We start from the raw sequence: 25,121 nt of genomic DNA, 5'->3' as shown, positions 1-25,121 counted from the left end.
TAGCCTTCATTCTTCCCCACAGACGCAATAGTGTGTAGGGTAGAGACGAACAAAACTAACTGCCTCTCGCGCTCGCTGTGTTCGTTGCACTTGTCTTTCGAGTCCGTCTCGTAACTCTCGTGCGCTTCGAGTCATGCTCATCATTCTCAAAATAGCATTTGGTCAGCGTGGAAAGATTTCGTAACTTAGAATAACATACATAATTGAAATACATAACATTAGAAATGTTTGAGACAAAAAAACAAAACAGTATCGTAGTTATCAAAATGTTCCGGTTGTATTATACTGAACAACAAATTTTTACTTTTTGTTTTGCTCTGAAATATAAGTGGATGAATATTACTAATATGTGTGCCCTACATCTGAATTTAAAATCCAAATTGACCCATTATGTACCATTTTCCGAGGAAAATGAATTGAATTTTTTATGACAAAACTTGTTTTTAATTTTTCGCTGCTACTATAAAATTACAACACACTATTCAAAATTCCTCGTAATACTTGCAAAATGTGTACTGGATACAAAAGTGATGTAACATAGTTTAAAACACAACAACAATAAAATATCTCGGAATTTGAACTTACATTTAAAATAATTTTCTGGATGACTTCTGTTCATAACTAGACCAGGGACTGTATTTTACAAGGAACCAACAAGGTTGATGATCTTCCTTTATATCGCCTTTCCATTTCAGATATTTCTTGATGAAATCTTTCCCCGCTAGTCATTTACCACTCCAAAGTTAGGAGGAAAGAAATCCAAATGAGAACGTAAAAAGTGTATTATGAGAGACATATTACACTCCATTTTGTCATATGCAATTAACATGATTTCCACAACAAGTTCTATGTAGTTGTCAGCCCTAGAATTTCCAAGGAAATTTGAGCAAACGTCTTTGAAAGTGCACCATGCTATTCTTTTTGTAACAGAAAGTTTTTCCTCAAACAAAGGGTCAGCCATAACTTTGTGAATTTGTGGACCGATGAAAATGCCCTCTTTTAATTTTCCTTCACTCAAAATGGTAAACTTTTCCTTTAAATACTGAAAACCACACCTTTGTTTGTTCATTGCATAGACTTCACTTTGAACTGTTATGAAATTTACTTAAAAGAAGGGACCAATATCTGTTTATTTATTAGAAGTACAAAATAACATTCCAACAACATAATAAACCGTAAATAAGTCATAAACTCATAAAATACATTAGCTTTTGTTTTGGTTTATACCCCCAACCAGCGCCAGACGTTTCCTGGGGGACTGCTTATCGAAAAGTGAAATCATAGTATATCTTAAAAACCTTACATGATACGAAGAAAAGAGATGCATTTTCGGATTCAGCGCACATCAAACCCTAAGAGACACAATGTTTTAAGTCGGAGCAAAATTCTTGTTGTTCAGTGTTATCAGATATTACCTAAGTTTACATAAATAGAAAAAAACAATTCTCAAATAAATTTGCATTTCTAAGAAACATAAAACATAACACTAAATAAAGTGTTAATATATTTTTTTTTTTACTTGAGATTGTACACTTGATCTCAAACATACGAAAAGAAAATTCCTAGCCTTTTAATAAGGGCCTAGTAATTATATAAAGATTGGGGAACAGATTATTATACACTGAAAGGTAGAGATGATGTTTCAAATAGGCTACTTGATTGTTTATACATAATTATATAACAGTTGCCAAAACAGCTAAAAGTTCAGTCTGGTCTGTGAGTATAAACAACTGTGACGATTCAAGGCTGCTTGATGTTCTAGACTCGACAATTCCCGAAGTCTTGAAAAGCTCATAAGCAGTCTTTACATCAATGACGCGATGTAGTCAATATTGTCATGCAGGTTTCCGGCTTTGCAGGTGCGTTAGTCTTGCTTTCTCGATCGTTGTTCAACTCTAGCGTAGGCATACATACACAGGCGAGTGAGTTACAAGTCAAAGTAATGACCTACATTTTTAAATGAGCCACTTGAAGCTATTACTGCAAACTGGCCATGTTATCTAGGTGTCAAGGTGATCAATGCACAAGCTAAACAAAGAAGCAGCAGCTGCAAGATTGCAGCACCTCTGCGCGAGTGCACTGTTGTCGAGCAGAGCTCTGTTGTGCAATTTTTCTGGGCAAAACATCTGACAGCAAAAGGATATGCTGCCTGTGTATGGTGAGCATTGCCTCTCAGTCAAGCTGTCCACAATTGGGTGCAGAAGTTCTCTGATAGACAAGTATCGAACACCGAATTGGTCAGCCAGTGGAAATTGTCACGGAGGCGAATGTACAACAGGTTAGCATTTTGAACTGAGTAAACGAGATAAATTAGTACTCACAGGTGATGAGGCTTGGGTTCTTCAATACCAATCTGAAACAAAGCATGCATCAATGCTCAGATCAAGTCACCATGCAGAGGTATTGCCATCTTGCAAATGCTGCTCTTTGTTTCACTTGTGTGCACACTGATAATACTGCCATGGCACCTCATTAAAAAATGTAGGTCACTACTTCAATTTGTAACTTAATGACTCTCTCTTGTAGATTGTGTGCCTACAAGGATAAACTTACTTCTCGTAACATTAAACGAATTGTAATCAATCCAAATTACTGAGAAATAAATAACAAATATATAGAAAGCAAAATAACAAAGAAGTGAAGAAGGGATGAAAAATCGTGGGGGAAAATGCAGAATAATTCGGAGTTACTGATGGAATGCAATTTATGATGTATTGTTGAAGTATTCACACACTGATTGTCCTAAAAATATTAAACCCACTCAAAGCTGTACTGATCACTACTCCAGTAAGTTGATGATGCCAATGTAGCTCCTTCACGTCAGTCTGACCTTGATGAATGAAGAGCAACTGTGGTGGTACATCCTGTGAAGATAAGACATTATTACAACTTGAACTTGCGAATCACATATACATACATTTTTTATTAAATATCTAACATAATTATTCAGACAGCCATTTTACTCAAACTTTGAATAAAAATCAAGAATATGAAGCTAATAACATCTACTTACAAATTTAACATGGAAGAGTATAGGCACATTCATTTATACAAGTGTTACAATGTATGAATTAATAACTATGTGATGTAAATATTCTGAAGTACATCTTCAGACTTAAAAACAAGCGTTACAAAGATAATGCATACATTTTCATTAAGATCATGAGCAGTAAATGTAACTCAAAAATCGCACAGTTCGAGTTTAATGAATTAACACTCCCAACATGAACATATACAGAAAAATAAAATTTTGAGAGAACTTATTTTGTGATATTCTTCAAATGACACAAAAGAGTTCTTGTTTAGCAGGAGCATAAAATATATGATTCATTAATTAACCTCCTGAGTCCTGAGAATACAGTGTAAAAGATATACCATACTTCATACATGATTACGATATAAAATGTATGTGCAGAGACTCGAAGTACAGTATAATATACCTGCATTTGTACCCTAACTGTAACGTGCAGAATTTTTTCAGTGTTATTCCTCATGTCAGTGACTTTTTTTTTAAGTGTAGAATTATATTTAACTTTAAAAATAAAATAAATGCCTCAGGACTCAGGAGGTTTTAAAGACTGTCTGTAGGTCACACTTTCAAGGCCATGAGGAAAAGATTTAATCTACAGCATAAACAGAAGCATTCATTGCATTAATGTATGCTTCTAAGACAGATGCTCATCAATTCCATCCTTTTTCAGAATCATTAATTCCAGTCGAGGGGCAAAGGCTAATTGGGAGTTCCTGGTCTTTGATCAAGTCAAAAACCCTGATAGAACTGATATTTAACCCTTGCGGTGAATTTCAGTGAAGTCCGGATGGCCTAATTAGTCAAGTCCATTCTCCTCACCTCCATGCGGGGGCCCCCTGGGATCTTCTAAGATGCGAAAGAGAGAGTGGTGTGTGGAAAGCAACGAAAAGCTATCGCATTTACCTTTCCCAAGAAAAACTGCAAACATGCATGATGAGTCTTTCCACAGTAAAAGATTCCGGACATAAATTATCCCTCGATTCAGATGTCCAGGAGGGGGATGCTGGGGAAGGACACATTGATAGACGACATTAAGATATAAGGATCATATGAGGAAAAAAGAGGAAGGCAGAAAATAGGAAAGACTGGAGAATGCTGGGTTTCCAGTGAAAGACCTGCTCTCGGACAGAACACTATGAATGGATGCATATCTCCAGTCATTTTGAATATATAAATTTCCTCCCAGAGGAAACCTAGAATCTGAAAAATACACTGTTCGCGTTTTTTTTATCTTTTTTACAAAAAGGCAGTGTCTCTCATTGTAACTGTCATGTCTTAAATTAGCATTAAGGAATGAACCCTGCATTCAATCTTTCCAGCATCGTGATGAATTTGGGGAGCTACAGTGAGTAGCAAACTCCAGTTTTGTAAGCCAACTGTAATGACTCGGGTATAAACAAGGTAACAACCATAAGTTACCCTCATACTGGTTGGATGATCACTTACTTCTGCTGAGGCATGTGAATGTGAGGCCAGCAATAGGTTGATAGGAATTGGCCCTCCATGGGCTCTCGTGCAAAGATTTTTTTTGTCAATAATGAGATATTAAGAATAGAATTCTGGATTAAAAAGAAACATGTTTTGAAATGCTCACTTTTATACAGTTAGATAAATAAAAGGGCTGGATATACACGTCAAGCATAAACTTAAAAGCTCAGCAATGCGAAGTGCAAACAATTTATTGGTTGTTGAGTTATAAAATTTTCTTATTAGTAATGTAAATCCCAGATACTCCGTATATTAGATAACATGCAGATGATTATATTGGAGATTAAATTCCAAAAACTGAAACAAGTGACAACTTACTTTAACATCATCATCACAATTCTCAGAATCTCTCTCCAGAGAAAGATCCCACAACACAATCTGATCATCGGCTCCTCCAGAAGCAAACACGGTAGCTTCACTGGGATGCCATTCTACTGTTGTCACTGGCTGTGTGTGGTGTTTGAATGTTGCCACTGGGGATCCAGTCTATCACAGGGAGAAAAAGTGAAACGAATTTAATGTATAACATTATCATCAAATATTTATAAAGTGAGTTTGTGTATAAAGAGAAGTTAATAATTATAAATATTTAAAAACTACACTAACCTCTAAACAAAGCTAAGAAATAAGTGATATGAAGTTAACATATACTTCTTTCTCTTTATACATTTTCACGAGGATTTACCCCCCTCTTACGGAGCTTATTTCCAAAGACATTCTGAGCAAAAAATGTCATATAAACACGGGTCCTAATCTCAATATTTTCAGACTGACACTAATTTGAAGCTTTTAGTAAAATACATTTTATCTTTAGTTTTAAGGATAAAAGAATATTATAAATAGAGAATGAATTATTCAGGAGTAACATTTCTTTAATTGGCTAGTGTTCTGAAGCTAAAATTGTGTTGTTAATTGCTTTGTACAAGTTTTGTTTTTCAATTTTTAACTAAAAATTACATTATACTTAAGCACTTATCACAAAAATTGTTACAAATTATACGATTTTAGGAACTTGATTCTTTACAGTTTAATTATGTATCCTAATGTACAGTCCTGAGGAATTTACAAGAGTGGCGTGATTTGTAACAATTGTGTGGTAAAAATGCGTAACAAATATGTTGTTGTTTTCTAACGCCAGGCGTTTGACAAAGTCATTTGACCTCTTGCACTCCAATATGTTTCAAAGATATTGTCATCGTCAGCCACTGAAGCACAGATTTTGAGGTGTTCCGAATCCATTTCTTGGTTTGAGTTGCACAATGGGCAGTTAGGGGACTGATATATTCCAATTCTATGCGGTACTTGGCCAAACAGTCATGGCCTGTTGGCAATGTAAGAGAAAATGTAATTTTCTAGTTAAAAATGGAAAAAAAATTCTATTCGAAGTAACTATGGAATTCACAACACATTTTTAGCTTCAGAATAACAGCTAATTATAGAAATGATACTCCTGAATAGTTCATTCTTCATCAGTAATAGTTTTTTACCCTTAAAACTAAATAACAACAGTATTTTACAAACAACTTCAAATTAATGTAACACTGAAAATATTGAGATTAGGACACATGTTTATATGATATTTTTTGCTCAGAATGTCTTCGGAAATAAGCTCCATAAGTGACGGTATATTCTCGTGAATCACGCTGTATACAGAATGGAAGGTGTTCAATGACGGTACTTCACAGAGTAAATCCTTAAGAGCAAAGAAGCAAAATATTCCTTTGTCATTTTGCGTTATTTCTTTTTTATTTAGTGGAAAAAATTTTAATATCAGAGTAAATACTGTAGAATTTGTCAATGCATGGAAGCACCCTTTTCCCACAGCAGTGGGATGGTTATGTAGTCAATGTCAACATCAGGCCTTATTCACGAGGTGAGTGCCCTTACAGCCTGCTGTAGTCAGGCCTGATGTTGAAGCATGCATCTGGTAGCAGCATCACCAAATACTCATTACTTAAAGTGTTTTTAATGAAGTATTAGAATACTCTTAATACCGTAAACTTCACAGAAAAATTATGCAAAATTATTTGTTGGAACTGAGAACTCTAATGTAAAGATGTTTATAAAGATAATACGATAAAATTTATCATGTAAAATAATTATTTCTGGAAAATCTCAGCGCAAAGGAACAAAATGGTATTTGATTTTTCTAATCATAATACGCTCAGGATTCGTCCCTTACAAGGACTGTCATGGTGTAGGATGGCCAGTTCCTTTCCCTTCCATTGTATATATCACTGACTAGCTACATATTACACTAATCAGACTTTAGATACATACAAACAATTGTTCTTCCTCTGAGACACATCGTCAAGTGAGATATACTGCCTGATAATAGATGTGCAGTGAGGGACATAAGTGTTGAGAGGCGAAAATGTTTCAAGATCTGTAGCGCAGTTCATAAAAGACTACAGTTTTAATTCCTTCTCAGCACAGATATGTAATATTTAAACAAAAAAGCAAAGTGAATATCTCGTCATTATACAAACTATCGGCTCGGAGCATGTACAATGTGGTATACTTTGTCTTAGAAAATAATCGAGTCACTCAACTATTATGTCCCTCATCGTACATATCAGCCGGAGCCTCAATCTGAGGATAATATAGGTATATAAGATATAGCCCAATTTTTGCGGTTATCATGTAAGTGATAATTTCGCAAATATTCGCGTTAAAAATATGTGACCATTTTCACTTGGTTATTTAACGATACTGTATCAACTACGAGGTTATTTAACGTCGATGAAATTGGTGATAGCGAGATGGTACTTGGCAAGATGAGGCCGAGGACTCGCCATAGATTACCTGACATTTGCCTTATAGTTGGAGGGAACCTCGGAAAAAATCCAACCAAGTAATCAGCCCAAGCTGGAATCAAACCCGTGCCTGATCGCAACTCTGGATCAGTAGGCAAGTGCCTTAGCTGACTGAGCTACACTAGTGGCTAATATGTGACCAAAGATACTTATAATTCACAAGTAACATGCACACACTACGTGCCTCATTCATAATTATTATCCCTTTCACATTTAGTGTTAATAAAAAAAATAATAATGATTATTAGAGTTATTATTCCTTATTATTCTTACAAAAAACGTTTTTCTTCTCCCTTCCCCATTTCCGTCTTCCTCACTCTCCCTCTATATTAGTGTTATTATTGTTGTTGTTGTTATTATTATTATTATTATTATTATTACTATTACCGGTATTATTATTATTATTATTATTATTATTATTATTATTATTATTGTTGTTGTTGTTGTTGTTGTTGGAGTAGTGGTTGTAAAAATATTAATAATATGCCAAAGTGGATTAGAGATTAATTGGAAACAGAATTCTAAATTAATAAAGTGACAAATAAATTACCTGAAACTGTCTCAAGTCCCATATGTGCAGTATCCCATCATCACCACCGGATACTATGAAAGGCTCATTTCTATTCCAACTGATGACGTTGACGTCACTTGTATGAGCATTACTTGCAGTCAACATGCACGCCTTGTTAGCTGGTGCACGAGTATCCCAGACACGGATGCTGAACAGACCAAACAAAAAGTTAATCTTCTGAACCTCAAAATTAAGCAATTTCCTTTATACATTATTAAGTATTCAATCTCACTTCCTTAGCAGCACAAACACAAATTCATATTTTCTTTAAAATATAAAACTGTAAAACTTAAAACTTTAAAAGTGTTAAAATGGACTTTTTTTTAATACATTTTAACATAAAGTTTGGAACTTTACAGTTTTACATTTTAACAATAAGGCCCGGTTTCTTCAATCTTTGTTAAATTATAACAGTGTGTTATTCCATTTTAACTGTAAACTTAACAGTTGAAGCATTTGTTCAACTACTGTTAGAACTGACAGGCTGTTAAAAACCATGTTAATTTAATTGCCCATTTTCATGCAGTTAAATCATTTAACTCTCTGTTAGCATAAAAATATTAATATGGCTGGTCCAATAGATGAACTTTTATATCTTGATTATTTAGAAAATGATATCCATGAATACATAAACAGAGGGGATGATTTCAGTGATTTGACAGAACAGAAGTTCATACAAAGGTATAGGCTATTTTCTGCCAAACCTCATTTTTCGCTTTCAACATAGATTCGTTTGTTTGTTTACTCTCAATAATTGATTTATACTGCGAAATTATTTCCAGCAGAAGGCTTCTCTCGAATGAAGAGAAATTAGTCCCACGATTTCTTTTGTTCAGTGTTTTCCATTTCACAAAAGCAATACCAATATGCCACTCCATGCTATTGTGATACAGACGACGGAAAAAAGCATAAATCAAACATGAGAGAATAGAAAGACTTCTATCCTCTCAGAATCAAACAATGGAAACAAGCGAGAATCACAATTGTCAGAGTTCAGGAAACAGAACTGAGCCTATACTTGGTTATAGGTTATGATTAAACTCTAGAATCTCTGGTCCTAACAGAGAGTTAACAAACAGAATGTTAAAATGTGAAATGCAAAGTTGAAGAAACGCAGTATTTTTAACAGCAATTTATACTTTTAACTTACAGTTAATTAACGCTATGTTCGGTGCATTTTAACAAAGTTTGAAGAAAGCGGGTCTATTGGCCGGTTTGTCCAAGTATTGTTAGAACACTTAACGACTGTTACACCTTCAACAGTTTGTTAAATACAGTTTTTCCATTTGTTCAACACCAGCTTGGCTTAACAGATTCTTAACCGTTTGTTAACTTTAAATGTAGGATTTCAGGCCGTTAACTCATTTAACAAACAGTTAAACATGGCGGATAACACCACAGCTGTTCAGACAAAAGTTGTGAAAATAACATGTTATGTTTCTCTTTGAGGAATGTTTAGAGTAAGGGCCGGTTTCACCAAGCTTCAGTAAATCAGTCCAAATGAAATATTAACTAGTACTGAACAGTAAAATATTTACACGAATACGTTTATATGTGCACTGTCTCCATAGACTTCAAGCCGAGCAGCTATATGTGCCTCGTCGCGCTGGTTACGTCATGACTCTCCGATGGAGCAGTCAGTAGCGAGTTGGCTTGCCATCCCAGGGGCCTGTGTTCGATTCTCGGCGGTAACAATTTTTTTATTAACGTAACTAATTTTTATACATGTTACCTTTCTTCATTTTTTTAATTGTGTGTAGTGGAACGAATTATTTCGCAACTCTGGCTCCACTAGGAGAATTTAAAAAACTCTCGGAAGATCAATTTTCTTCCCGAAATAAAACTAAGATAAACAAACAAATTAAAGAAAAATAAAAGAAATACACATGTGGATCTAATACATTGTCCACATGCCACTGGCGTCTATCACTGCCTGGCATTTTCGGGGCATTGAGTCCACCAGATCGCAGAAATAGTTCTGGTCCTTAGCGAAATCTTTCCAGGTAGCCAGAACTTGATCCCAGAACTGATCTGGATTTTGAGGTGGGATGTCTCAATATTTGTCAATCCTCCTCTTTTTTCATGCTTTTCCGTGAACCGTCTTTCAACGTTTATGGCGGTGTGCGTGGGGTGATTATCCTGCTGGAAAATTAAATTTCCATCGGAAAGAAAACGATTATAAATTCCAAGAATCCAGCTCTTTCGCTTCTGTTTTAAAGCCAGTGCAAACATATCTTATCGCTAGCTATAATATAATTCTAATAAATGAAAGTTAATATACCAATTAAGTTTTGTTATGTTTCAAATGCACATTATGTATTAACTTACTAATATTTCTTAGGTACCGGTATGTAGTTATAATAATCACTTTCATGTCTTAAAATAAAACTCAGTTGTATGTTACCTAGTTGACTAGTTTCAGCTTTGTCTCAGCCGTTTTTATGATATTCTAACCTATGATCAGTTTCTTCTAAAATTTTGAGTACCGGTACCACGATCTTCGTGACGCGGTATCTTTTGTGAATTTTTGTGTCATTCAAATTTTCAAAATGATCGGTTTTTAAATGGTTAACATTATCTCCATTTGACTCTCAATTTTCGAGCAGTTCCAGATATAACAATTCTGCGTCGAAACGTTCCGCCATTTTATATTGCAACTAATGAATAATTAAAAATTTAAAGACGGAAATTTCTATCACTTAATTTAATGATAGTTTTACTGGTTCGTTAGGCTAAAGATGCTTGGTGAGATATAAAAATGATTTAATAAACCAGTAAATACATCAATGAATCATTAAAACCTTAATGAAGCTTTGTGAAACCGGCCATAAGACTGGTAATATATGATTTAAAAGATATTTTGGAATATTAATATAGGGAAGATAATCTTTATATGTCAACTGATTGTCATACTGACGCTTATTTCGATGCTGAGCTATTATCCATTTAATATTGAGGAAATGTGCGATCTCAACGTGGCAAGAAATTGAAGTCAGATTTGAATATCCTACAAACAGAAATAAGCCACTTGTTCCAATTCACCAGCTACTATTAACTCTAGATTCTATGTTACTGGCTCTTCAACTGTAGCCGATGTCAATAGTGCTTCAAAATACGCAGCGAGTAAATAATAAAATGTTTCAGCAGCAATTGCTTCTTTAGGACGAAATTACATATAATTTATACATGGACCTGAATTAGAGAATTTTATATGATATGGAATTCTCCTTGGGGTTTTGTGTACAGTTGACTACACACACATTCGTGTAATTATTGTCACCTGGTGGTCATAATGCTGAGATTTTTCTAAACAGAAATTCATATTTAGCATTATAAAATATAACCATACTTATAATAATTATTATTATTCAATAGTAGTCGATGCAACTTTCATTTATCAATCATTTATGAATTATGGCTACTGTAGCAGGTTACGATTTTATACATGTTTCATGACTTACTCTACAGTACAGAATTTAAATAATAATATCAGCCAATAAGAAGTTGTCTTACATATGCAAAATCATTACCAACTGCTGTTGAGTAGTTAGAATAGTATTAACAACAGTTAAAGTTAAGTGTTGGTTATTTTAAATAAAACTGTGTTGGAAAAATGGAAAACATCTTAACAAAACGTTAAAAATAAACCAGCTGTTAATTTAACATTTGTTAAGCCAAATTAAACATTACTTGGAAAAACTGGCCATATGTGTTATAAAGTTAACTTCAAGAAGTAATATATTTTCGTATTTTTACAGTCAATCATACCTTAAAAGTCTGGTTTACAGATTTTGTGCTACACAGATTTCACAAGGCAATTATGTTTCCTTAATTAGTTCACTTAATCGATTAAAAGACATTTGATCAGTTAATCAGATTTTAAAACTGGTTAATTGGTTCAGTTAATCGACTAAATCGACAGAGACTAAAAATTTTTGATACTATATAATTTTGTTGAATGTTACAATCTAAAAGGAAAATGTTTATACAGTTAAATTTGGTTATTACAGCCACAATTAGTGTAACACCTGAACTACAGCAACTGTCAAGAAGTATGGTTTTTATCTGTATTAAACAAATATGATTTACTGTTTTTATGACATATTTTTAATAAGCAACTCGTCTGTAGCAATATTTAGCAAAAGTGTACATTATTTAAAAATTCACGTTCTACATACATTAAACACAGACCATCACTAAGAGAAACTCACAGGTAGCCAGTAATGTTATTAGTTTTCAGATACTGCGATAAAAGCATTTAACAGCCCAAGAATTGAAATTCTATAAAAGAGGGTGGAGTGTGGGGTAGCATGAACCATTTCTTCTGTCGTTATAATAATCCTTTTGAAAACAATAGCAAGCCAGAATATTTATCGTGCTGTAATCCAGACATTCAGCTCAGATTGTAAATTCAGACTTGTTTGCAAACAGGTGTTGCATACAGTACACTGGAGTAACCAGCACAGAAAAGAAAGAAGTTTTTAAGTGTGGGGAAGATAATGTTATAAACAAATTGAGAGTCCTAAAAAGAAAGCTGATGTGCGCCATTAATTTGGTTTGGTTAAGGAAGAACAGAGATTTATTTACAGATTCAGTATTTTGAAAAAAAAAAAAAAAGTAGAAACAAATTCGATGGTGTTTGGGTAAAGGGAGTTAAGTCATAAAAATGAGTTTTGAGATAAACAAAAATTAAACTTCGGAACCTTAGCAAATAATTTTCTACACAAAAAAAGATACCAAGTGATAGTATTCCTTTGGTTTTTGCACATTTATTATTATGATATACCGAAGTACATATGATATTTCCGTGCAGAAATTCTGCGTCATCATATGATGAAGGATGAGTGGAACAGAGAAAAATTATCTCCGGCACCAGGATATGAACCCAGGTTTTCAGCTCTACATGCTGACACTCTATCCACTAAGCCACACCAGATTCCCATCCCGATGTCGGATTGATTGAATCGTCTCAGTTTAAGTTCCATCTCTTGGGTTCCCTCTAGTGGCCTATCCTAATACACTGCATCACAGATGTATGACAGTGGCACAATGTCCATACATGTTCAGAGGTGCACTCGTTATGAGTGACTAACTGGCCGGGATCCAACGGAGTAAGTGCCGTCTTTAAATCACAAAGTGATTATTTTTTCGCATATCATATATTATTATGATGTACCGAAGTATATATATTTCCATGCAGAAATTCTGCATCATCATATGATGACCGGGTTCAAATCCCGGTGCCGGAGAGAATTTTTCTCTGTTCCACTCATCCTTCATCATTTTGTACACTTTTTTGTAGAATTTAACTTGCATATTCACCTAGGGAACAAAACTCCACTTGCACAAAGATGACATAAGCCACTTCACTCGAACATCTGTGAATTACAGATTTCTTCACCTATATTTTTAATTTGTAACTGAGACAGTGAAAATATGTTAAATGTGGAAAACCATTAAAAGGAGGTTACCAAAAATAGGGGTTCTATTGCAAATCTGGATCATAGTCATAACACTTTGTAAGGGAGTAGAAAGTCTTTATTCATAATTTATGGTATGGCAAGCATTCTTGTGATGCAGAGGTTTCCATCAGCAGAAGCAAAACACTTAAAATTCTAAACCAAACTCTTTGAAAAATCTTTCTATCACATCTGTACAAGTAGGTCTGAAACACTAGCCTGAATTGTCCTTCACAAGTTCAAATACATAGAACGATTAAAAGACCACACTTTGGAAAGACACTCTAACATACTTACCTTTTATCAACAGAACAGGATGCCAAAACATTTCTTTCATTTGGCGACCACTGCAAATCCTCCACTGAATCAGTATGTCCAACTAGAGGTCTCTGATCAACATGCCAACTGCCACCTTCATCAGGATTCCATATATGAATGTTCCGTTTGCAGTCTCCTGTTGCAAGCATTCCTGAAGAACATTGAAATTTATTTAGGAGTTCAAAAATGCCAATGATGAACAATTCGGTAATTTTATTGCAAAATTAATTTACACTTTTAATACTAAATAAATAAATAAAATAAATAACAAATAATAAATAAGTCTATGACATGACAGCCCAGAGAGGGCCAAGAATCATCTTGTTGCCGCATAACAGTAGTATATTTCACGCTTGATATATATGGTATTAAAAAAATATATATATGGAAACATGGAATTGAATACAAAAATTTCGTCAATTGAGATTTTATGCAGAATGAAGTGCAAAATAAATAAGATTCCGTTTATTTTGTATTCGAAACATAATAAATATATTAGGCAGTCAATATATTGTATTATAACATGTTGCCAGGATGCCCTATAACCACTTGCCAGAACTGATCTTACACTTTACTCCAAGAGGCCAAAGAAACTTGGGAAGACTGAAAAAGCACTGGATAGAGACCGTAACAGACCCCTAGGTCTAATACGTGAAATGATTATGATGATTATACTGTATTAGTACTTTTTGTGCCCATTGTGATCTTATCTTTCTACTTGAATACAATAGAATCTCATTAGTACGATTTTCTAAGGACAAAAAAATTTGAGTGTCATATACAGGAAAACATACTACTGAAAAACTTTTTTTTCTCTTCTGCGTTAAAGACATTATTGGAGCTGTACTTTTCTATAATGGATAGAAGTGCTGTATTTTTCAATATTCACACTTGCAGCCTCGCCTTGGAAACATCTGTACGTTAGACTGTGACGATTCTTGAACTTTTCAATTCAACTGTTGGAAGCTTTGAAATCCGAAAGTCCCATCTGTAGTGCTAAATGTGCGTTTTAGCACGAACCACAGTGCCATCGATTGGTGTATTCGAAGAGCAGACTTGTTTGAATCATTTTAGTAACACATTTTCTAGCTCTGGAAACTGGCCCTCACATACACGTTTTCGTTTGCTGCTTTTTTCTTCTAAATACATTGCTTTGATTATTTTTCTTTTGCTCACTATCCAGTTTTGATGGAGGAATGTTGAGTTTCCGCACAATATCAACGTGCTTCTTGCAGTCAACTTCTTGAACTATGCTCCATTTTTCTTCATTCGTAATATGCCTTTCTTCTTATCCTTGGCATAAAAACTCGTGGCTTACATACAAACTTCCACCAACAGTGAAACACGTTACTGACGATACTATCGGATTTCTTCCTCCTCCGTCTTCTTCTAACAGAAAAGAAGTAGCAGCATGCTGCGTGCCTGTGTTGGCATAGGCAGTGGAGGTGAGAGTGGGAGAGAGAATGCATGCATGTGAGATTGTTCATCAATACGGCCACCGGCCGCCAAGTTTGAACGCAGTAAGCGGGAGATGTCAAATGTGTAAATGGGTAATTTTAATCGTGTTTAATGGAATTGGGGCTGGGACTTCCAAAAATAGACTTACTAAACAGGAAAACGTAGTAATGAGGAACGTGCTAACGAGATTCCACTGTATATATTTTTTTTGATTCCCCTCTTTTTGCACTTCTGCTTTTTGTATTTGTAATTTTATTTCTACTTCTTATTTGCTTCTTCTCTCTGCATATTTATTTTCTATGTATGCCTATTTGTATTCTGGTGGTGTGGTAGAAAAGGCTTGATGGCCTTAACTCTGCCAGATTAAATAAATAAGTAAAACATAAGACCTTAACTCTACCAGAGTAAATAAATAAATAAATAAATAAAACATAATTTTACCTGATTTAGTAGGGCACCAGTCTACCCCATATCCTTCACTTTGGTGACCAGCAAATGAAAATAATGGAGTTGGTTGTGGAGCATCTTTATACCTTGCCATGGCTGCTTTATCGTCCACAGCCTGCAGAGGTTCTGTTAAATTCCAGATGTGTACACGTCCCAATTCAGACCAAGTAGCTGCCAAAGTAATACCATTGTGAGTAACAGCCTAGTCAACATAAGAAATTAAATTGGAATAAATGTCACACACATTACACTAAAAGGTATTCATCTATCATTTGTAACTAAGTAAGCTGACACATCTGTCACAACGCATGCATCATTTCTAACACTACATTTTCTGAACAGTAGTGTACACCGTGATAACTAACAGCAATACTGAACACAAGATGGACAAGACTGAGGGACAAGAAATAAACTTGAATAAATTATAAACTTCATGAATCAGTTATTGAAATTAAAACATTTCCTAAATCATCCTTAACTTCATGATTTAATTTACAAAAATCTGAGTTCAGTAAAACTTCTTTTATACAATTTATTCTCAGTTACATGTTTTTCACACTTACATGTTTTTTCGTACGTCCCAGCAAAATTCCTATATTTTCCATGTTAATTGATTTCCGTTATATGCTTCCCCCCTTCACATGTTCGTATTTTAAATCCCAGGAGATATGAAATGTTAGAGTTATACGTTCTAAATCAATTTTTTTTCAAAATTAGATTTGCCATAAAATGTAATAACATGAAAATACAGCACGTGTTCATCGTTAAGATGCAACCCATTTCAAAATTCGTAGCTGCTCATGCTTGCTTCCAACAATTTTGTGTCCGATAATGATGCTGTTACTACTGTACTTTAGAAACAGTGAAACATCATGATGTAACTGAACATATTCTGGAAGAGTTATCACAATTTGAGGACATGGTTTATTCATTAGGTGCAAACAGTCCAAAATAACAGATTTTTTTGTAAAATCATCATGTGTTATTAAATGAATATCACACAGGAAGAACAAGGTAAGTCAATGTCGTAAAATTTTCTGGATTGGAGTTTGAAATGTACCGTAATATATAAGCCAGCTTTGGCTCTAAGCAACTAAGATTTTCTACAAATAATCTCACATTCTTCAAGAATATTTGCTATAAATGTGAGTACTATATTAAAGATTGAAAGATGGCTTTACCGTAAAGTTAAGTGGGTTACACCTAAGCCACTGCCAGGAGAGACCATAAATGACGAAAGACAACCTAATGGCATTAGAAAAAATATATATATATCTAGTCCATTTTTTCCTCTTGTATGGAGGAGAGACCCGAAGGCTTAATCTGCACCCTGAGGCTTTTTGTGCTTACCACTCTTTTTCTGTGAATGATTGGGCACCAAACTGACAACTTGCCCCATATAGTCTTCAAATACTATTGCAGATGTTATTAAATGTAATTTCAGTTATACGTTTTTCTTGCATGCATTTTTTTCTTCACACTACAAAAATTAAGTTCTAGTGTAATAATAATAATAATAATAATAATAATAATAATAATAATAATAATAATAATAAGCTACACATACCAATGTGAGAAAATTAACACTATAATAATAAATTAATATGTAAGGAAATAGACAGTGACTGAACAATGGTATAATTCCAACAATGAATGAGTGTTTTCTTTACTAAATGTACAGTGGACAGATAACAGGAACAGGTTAATTCTGCCATCCATTTGGGCAATTTTGGATGTGTAATACAAGACATCAGCTGCTTAAAATTTCATAAACTAATGGTAAATAAAAAATCAAGTTCCTTGACAGTAGACAGTATTTAGAAAAGTAGAACTGGTTTAAGCAACTCTGAAGAGATTAAATTGTATAATGTAACATAAAACAGTAAATAATAAATTTCCTGTAATGCCTTTTTTTGTATAAATTTTTATCGGCAATCTATCCAAAACAGACGTCCCAATTTTGTGGAAGATTACTACAATCCCAATCATAGAGAAACATTCAGCATGTTATTAGACTAATAAATAATAATAAATAATAATAATAATAATAATAATAATAATAATAATAATAATAATAATACTTACTTACTGGCATTTAAGGAACCTGGAGGTTCATTGCCGCCCTCACATAAGCCCGCCATTGGTCCCTATCCTGAGCAAAATTAATCCATTCTCTATCATCATATCCCACCTCCCTCAAATCCATTTTAATATTATCTTCCCACCTACGTCTCGGCCTCCCTAAAGGTCTTTTTCCCTCTGGCCTCCCAACTAACACTCTATATGCATTTCTGGATTTGCCCATACGTGCATAATAATAATAATAATAATAATAATAATAATAATAATAATAATAATAATAATAATAATAATAATAATAATAATAATAATAATAAATAGGGGACCGATGTTTACGCATTTATAATACTTAAACTAGGCAGGCAAAGAAGTCAAATAAAAACATGAAATAGGAACTAGATTTAAGGAAAGGAATAATATATTTTACCAATTAATTTACAAAATATTCATGCAACACACCTTATTTGTTACACATTACCACAAGGTTCATAATTATTTAGATTTTCTGATGTTAGATTCTACTTTCTATCAGATATAAAAGTTTTCATCACAGAAAAAAATCATTCTACACCAACTGACATAATCAGAGCATGTTCGATACAAGCCACTATAGATCCACGTCTATCTACCACAACTATAGCATGAACTCTTATTATTTGACAGATTTGTTTCATTTTGTGTAGGCCAGTATTCAGACAACCCAGTTTGCACTGTTTACTATTGGCAATTGGATAGGTTGAATTTTTAGCGTACTAATTTCATTTGAATAATAAAATAGGTTATATTATAAAACTGTTACAATTATGGAATAGTCAACATTAAACTTGCACATAAGAAGTCTAAACTGAAGGCAATAAAATGTTGGTTGTTAAAATAGCTTACAATAGCAAATAAATAAACATCCAATTTATTTATAAGACAAAAAAGGTAAAAATTGACCTTAATTCTTAAAATAAGCAGCAAGGGTTTAAATAGGCAAAATAAAAATTTGCTCTACCACTTCTACATACCTCAAAATGCATTTAAATCTATTTAACTTTGACATATGTCTACCCAGTAATAAAAGGTATTTTGCTAAACATCCAGACTCTACTAATAAACATGTTACCAGCATCAGATTTTCTTGACAATGTAAATAAATAAAGCTGGTGGTTGTGGTGATGATGATTATTATTATGGTGGGTGTGTTAGTGTTGGCAGTAGCAGCAATACTGTAAAAGAAATGCCCTCAAATAGACCAACATGTTATTGATGCTTACTCTTATTCTGTTCACACAACCCTGATGTTTAATTCGAGCACATTCCATAGCCGGCGTTTTACTCTCATCTTCAGTATCTTCTTCTTCACTATCTTCATCATCCTCACTTTCACTTTCATTCTTTTGCGTTTTATGCATGTTTGACATCTAAGAAACAAATTTAAAACAACATATTTAGTTCCTTCGCTCAAAACTGGTAAACTGTTAATAGACAACAATATAACTGTAAATGAATGCATTCTCTGATATTTATTTTATTTCAAGGAAGGAATTTTGCAAGAAATGTACTGTTTCATCATTTTTAACATATCAGATGTCCACCACATAAGTTGATCAGAAAGAGTCGAAATTAGTTGAATTTGTGTTCCCAGCATAGTCAAGCTAAGTTGTCGTGAGTGATGCTAGCTATAGTCCCGTCACTCTAATTTCCAGCAGCCAATCACGTTGCAGATCGGCTACATTTAAACGTGTGCGTCTTGTAATTTGCTGATGAAGACGTCATACATTTCCTAAGGCTCGATAAATACTTAATATAATCGCCCGCCATTTTGGCTCTTTCGTTGGCATTCGCAGAAAACACACGAAGACGTTATTTGCTGCTCAATTATTTGCTGAATTACAGTGAGTTTGATTTATTATCATAGGAGCTACGACATGATAATGTTTAACGGTTTGGCAAATAGATCCCTCGTCTGGTAGCTCGGCAACGAAAGAACAAAAATCACCAATAGAAGCGGGGTATCGGGGTTGCAAGCCCCGATGATGATCCGACGTGTAGCACATGATGCAAAAAGCGGGGTATCGGGGCTGCAACGATGATGATCGTTGAGGTGATATTTTAGTGACATGAGATGAATATATGTTTTGAAATTGTTTTGCTGATATTCTATTCTGGATAAGAGAGGGTGAGTTATATTCGAGGATGGGATGTTTGTAATTGATTTGGTGATATCGTATTTTGGATAAGAGCGGATGGGTTACATTTCAGAATGGGATGTTGTGATTTTGGTTTGCTGATATCCTATTTTGGATAAGAGCGGATGGGCTCTGTTCCAGTATGGGATATCGTGAATTGTTTTGGTGATATTGTATTTTGGATAAGAGTGGATGGGTTATATTCCGTAATGGGATATCGTAAATTGTATTGGTGATATCGTATTTTGGATAACAGCGGATAGGTTATATTTCAGAATGGGATATTGTGATATTGTTTTGCTGATATCCTATTTTGGATAAGAGCAGATGGGCTCTGTTCCAGAATGGGATAACGTGAACTGTTTTGGCGATATCATATTTTGGATAAGAGCGGATGGGCTCTGTTCCAGTATGGGATATCGTGAATTGTTTTGGTGATATCGTATTTTGGATAAGAGCGGTTGGGTTATATTGTAGAATGGGATATCATCAATTTGTTTTTTAAATTTTTTTTGATAGTTTTATTTATTTATTGTTTTGGTTTACGTCGGCCATGTTGTGACGTCACTGCGTTGACGTCATTGGCGCCATATTTTGACGAAAACTTGACGAAAATTAAGCGATATCCTATAGTAAATGAAGACTTACAACTGTATTTAATTAATGTTTTTGCACTGAAAACTGTTTATGAAATATTTACATATTCAAGTGATCATTTATATTTCTACCATCCCAAAACTAAAAGTAAAGTCTAGAGTCCAGATAACAGCTTAAGCTGTTCCATGCATTCACTCATCAACAGTTCCATATGACTAAATGAATTTTTTTTATGTTCAGTTTTCGCAGGCCACGTCTATCTTTTTACGCGACTTTTTTGGTTCAATGATTTTTGCTTTAGGTTAGGTTCGATTTTCTCAAGTTATACATAGTTTACACGATTTTCGGGACCACTGTTTGTTTCGGTTATATTTATTTTTATCAGGCTACTTTTAGCTTATTTACTTAATTTTGAATGAACCGATTTTAGTTTTAGTTTAGGTTGGTTTCTCAGTTTATTTACATGACTTTTGGTTTGGTTTGCATAAGTTAGTTTTAACTGTATATCACATTTTGGCATTCTATGCCAGTTGTGATGTCACATACCACACTGTATTGAAAATATTTTATTCTCATTTTTTTCGGATGCCTCTATGATTGTGTTGTTTAAGTGCTGAACTACTATCTTCAAGTATGATCACTTGATCAGTATCACTGCTTAGAATTTTGTATCTTCTTCGATGGTGAATACATCTACAATTTAATGTGTGTTTGTAATGTGAAAATTGACAGAAAAAAGAAAAGAAAGAAGAAAAGATGGAAAGACACAGAGAGGAAGAGAGAAGGGAAGTAAGAGTAAAGGTAGGCGCTCACTTATGGAACGGATTCATTCAGTGGGTTCGGATTTTTATTCTTTGCACTATTCTAAATGGAGTATTGCCCACTTGGCCGTATTGCCTCTGTCCACATGACCACATTCCAACCAGAATTCTGGCCAGATAATTCTAAATGGATTTCTGTATGAACCATGATGAAATAAAGAAGATCATGACAATTACATCAATCGCAAGTTCTCCAATCGCTATAATATTGAAGGCATTTAAATGAAATGAATGACATGAAGTTTATTTTGTTAGTCCAACAGTATGAAAAGCTTTACACTTCATCAAATTGAGAAAATAATCAACCAGGTATGTTTTCCATAGTTTAAGTAACAGAGAGAGCTATTTATTTCATTTTCAGGTTCAGTCCAGAACACTACAATGAAATAATGTGCTCTAGCAGTAAATAAGAACACTATTTGATTATTATCAATTCAGAAATGCAGACAAATGAACGATACTATAATAAAACTCCAAACGCAACAAACGAATTTTTTTCAGTAAGTTGGCGCATTACCTTAATGGTTGCCATTAACAGACATCTATTAACGAAGTTTCTGTCTTTGTTAGTGCTATATGCACGCTATTGCGTTCGAGCAACAACAGCTCATGTTGTCATCCGGATTCTAGAATTTTACCCCAAAATTACACTTTACCAGAGACAGTAGACGAAATAAACCACCTCTTCCCTCTTTCTAAATCATTGTTATTTAACTAATAAACAGGTCAAATGTAAGCATACTTAAAGATTTAGCATAAATTTCTTTCGTTTACCTTCATTACTAATATATTATTAGTGTGAGTTCGTGCAGACTGAGTTCCAGCAACAATATACGCGCACATAGGATGAGTTTCTCTCTTCTCTCCAAGGGTATCGTGGACAATATCAAAACTGAGACATGGTGATCCTGAAATAAACAGAAGTATACAAATTTAATAACTAAACAATTTCTCCCAGAAGATTCCATATAGGCCTACTTTTCTTATCTCCAAAATACCAAGGAAATGAAGATATAGACCTATTTCCTTTGTTTCTCTGTATATGTAAAACGGACTTCCGAAATCACCAGGGGCCTGTTTCTCAAAACTCATGAACTAGTAATACTAGTCTGTACAGTAGTAATATTAGTTTATTTTACAAGTATGTATTTCTAGAAACTACAAGGGTAAAGTACTAGTTACCAGTTTACAGACTAGTAATATTGGTAGATTTCATCAGTTCATAAGTGATTCTGTTTCTCAAAATGCTAATCTAGTTGATTATACTAGTATTCGGTGAAACGAGTGTTGAGCGGATTCTGCCGATTTTGGAATAGACACCGACGTACTTGAACTGCCAACATAGAAAACAAAAAATCACACTCAATCGCTTTCACCTTCATCTTGACGGGATAATAAAAGCCTAAACTAACCTAACCTAACCTAACCTAACCTAACCGCGGCGGTGTCTATTCCAAAATCGGCGGAAACCGCTCAACGCTCGTTTAACCTAGTATTCAACAGAAATATTCCTACAAGACTCTAAAGACTGGTGATTTCTATATTATCAGTTACCAGTGACAACCTTTCTCAGATAATTAATCAAAACAAAATATTGTATTTATTTTTTTAATACATGTGGTTTAGTGATTCCGACTGAAGTGATGAAGTTTTGTGAGAAGAGCTAAAACTACAATATATCGAGAAAGAACAATTATTATTCCTTTACGGGAACATTTATTTAAATATAATGAACAGTTTAGGTAAAGTGCTGAAAAGCTTGGAGACAGCCTCGGTAGCATACTTGGTATAGTTCTGGCCTTCTATACTCGAGGTTGTGGGTTCGATCCCGAGCTAGGTCGATGGCATTTAAGTGTGTTTAAATGCGATAGGCTCGTGTCAGTAGATTTACTGGCATGTAAAAGAACTTCTGCGGGACAAAATTCCGGCACACCGGCGATACTGATATAACCTCTGCAGCTGCGAGGATCGTTGAATAAACATAATTTGAGTTTTGAAAAGCTTGGAGAGTTTTTAAATATAGTGGAACCTGCCATAACAAGACATATAATAAAAGTCATGCATTATCAGCAAAGCTTCAAATACTCTACAAATTGGGATGTTGATTATTTTCCAATGTCATCAGGTCTTTCTGTCCTAGACCAGCAACACATGCAGAATATTTTCCTAATAATCTAATACCAATTCATCAACTGCAGTGAATTTTGCTGGTTTCCCTCCTCCACTGCCAGTTCTTCTGACATTGTCAACTTTAGCCTACAAATTAAATATAAAACGACATTAATTTATGAATAGATCAAATGTAAAACTGAAAAAAAAAATTAGCGAATTTTCCATTAAGTTATAAGTGGCATTCATGTCGGCAGTAGACCCACTAACTACATAATATGTTTATATTATGATACCACAGTCTAGTATATACAGTCACGAAGTTCAATACGTAGTAAATATGCATCCATAGATAGTTGCTAACCACTAGGATCGCTAATATCGCCTCATTACATACAATGCGAAATAGTACCGGGTCAGTCTATTGTTCATAGCACCCTCACAACTCAAGCTTCGTGACTGTATATAATAGACTGTGCTGATACTGTGAATTTGAATTGATACTCATCAAAGTTGCTTTCTTAATGTTGGGCCAGTAAGTGTCCCTAACCTATGCATAATCTTTACAATATTTTTTGTCCATTCGTTTACTTTATAATTTTTTCTTAATGTGCTTGAAAAAGTACCGAATAGTAGCCTATATTCTTTGATTCATTAATCATATTGAGTATAGTTAATTTGCTTTCAATTGATGGAATTTTAACCGAAAAGAGAAAGCAAAACCAAAACACAAAAAACTGAGCTGTCTAACCTAAACAATACCTGCCAATGACTATAAACAAATGAACTCAATCAGCTGACTAGTGAAAGAGATCATGTGACTAGTGAAAAATTGTCACAAATTACTAGACTGGTAATATAGTTTGAGAAACAGAATCCATTAGAGCTGGTGAAATATATTCTGGTAACTAGTCACTGGTGAACTACTAAACTAGTATTTTTGAGAAACAGGCCCAAGCACTACCTGTGCGCTAGTATTTCCCGGTTGGGAACCATATTCTGGTATACAAGAAACGAAAGTATATAGGGTAGGTCTTTCACAATGATCTCGTCTTCAGAGCGGTGTGCTACAATTTTGAAGTTGTTTTCTCCCTAACGTGACCACTTAATCCCATCTAACTACAAACACACAGTACAGTATAAGAGCGATATACACTCATATTCGAGCTCGAAACAAAACCACGTGGAGTAAAAATCTTACCAGCATTGGCTTCATGATACATTATGTACGCAGACTCATCACATACTAGTTCTTCATTTTCTTTAAGTGGCTGTCCTGGTAAATAAATTTCGTTTCCGTCTCTAGTTGTTTCATCATTATCATTTTCTGTCATTTCTACATCCTCCGAACCCTCCATCGTACTTCGTACAATTCCTACCAACTACACACTTCAAGAACCACGAACCATTACCATAATCGCCAACATCCGATGTTAAAATTTCCTTTAAGCTGTAGAAGATTCTTTTGTCTAGGTGGCTCTGGCCTGTTCTTCCCGGCTTCAAAGACAAGGACGAATCAAGAATGATATGGGGCCCCCGGCGAAAGTAAAAATTGGGCCCTTTGAGTAAAAAATAAAAATTAATAAGGGCAACAATAATAATAATAATTATTCAGTAGTAGTAGTAGTAGTAGTAGTAGTAATAATAATAATAATAATAATAATAATAATAATAATAATAATAATAATAATAATAATAATCTCACCTCTTTGATATTGAACACAGGGACGAACTTCAACTCTCACTCACAGTA

At 34.2% G+C, this 25,121-nt stretch overlaps 1 protein-coding gene across 1 annotated transcript; it reads right to left on the bottom strand.

Annotated features, from left to right (window-relative positions):
• Nucleotides 1–1,111: 1,111 nt before the first annotated feature.
• Nucleotides 1,112–24,763, bottom strand: l(2)09851 (WD repeat-containing protein 1 l(2)09851). Its single transcript, XM_069845390.1, has 8 exons — nucleotides 24,570–24,763; nucleotides 22,034–22,167; nucleotides 18,927–19,073; nucleotides 15,583–15,790; nucleotides 13,663–13,834; nucleotides 7,886–8,054; nucleotides 4,838–5,005; nucleotides 1,112–2,864 (listed from the first exon to the last, which is right to left on the bottom strand). Exons 1-8 carry the CDS (start codon nucleotides 24,724–24,726, stop codon nucleotides 2,727–2,729), a joined length of 1,293 nt encoding a protein of 430 aa, XP_069701491.1. The 5' UTR covers nucleotides 24,727–24,763; the 3' UTR covers nucleotides 1,112–2,726.
• Between the last annotated feature and the right edge of the window lie 358 nt (nucleotides 24,764–25,121).

The sequence above is a fragment of the Periplaneta americana genome, chromosome 14, assembly GCF_040183065.1.
Source record: "Periplaneta americana isolate PAMFEO1 chromosome 14, P.americana_PAMFEO1_priV1, whole genome shotgun sequence".
NCBI lineage: Eukaryota > Metazoa > Arthropoda > Insecta > Blattodea > Blattidae > Periplaneta > Periplaneta americana.
Note: the sequence above shows the minus strand (reverse complement) of the source record. Positions and strands in the feature narration are given on the sequence as shown.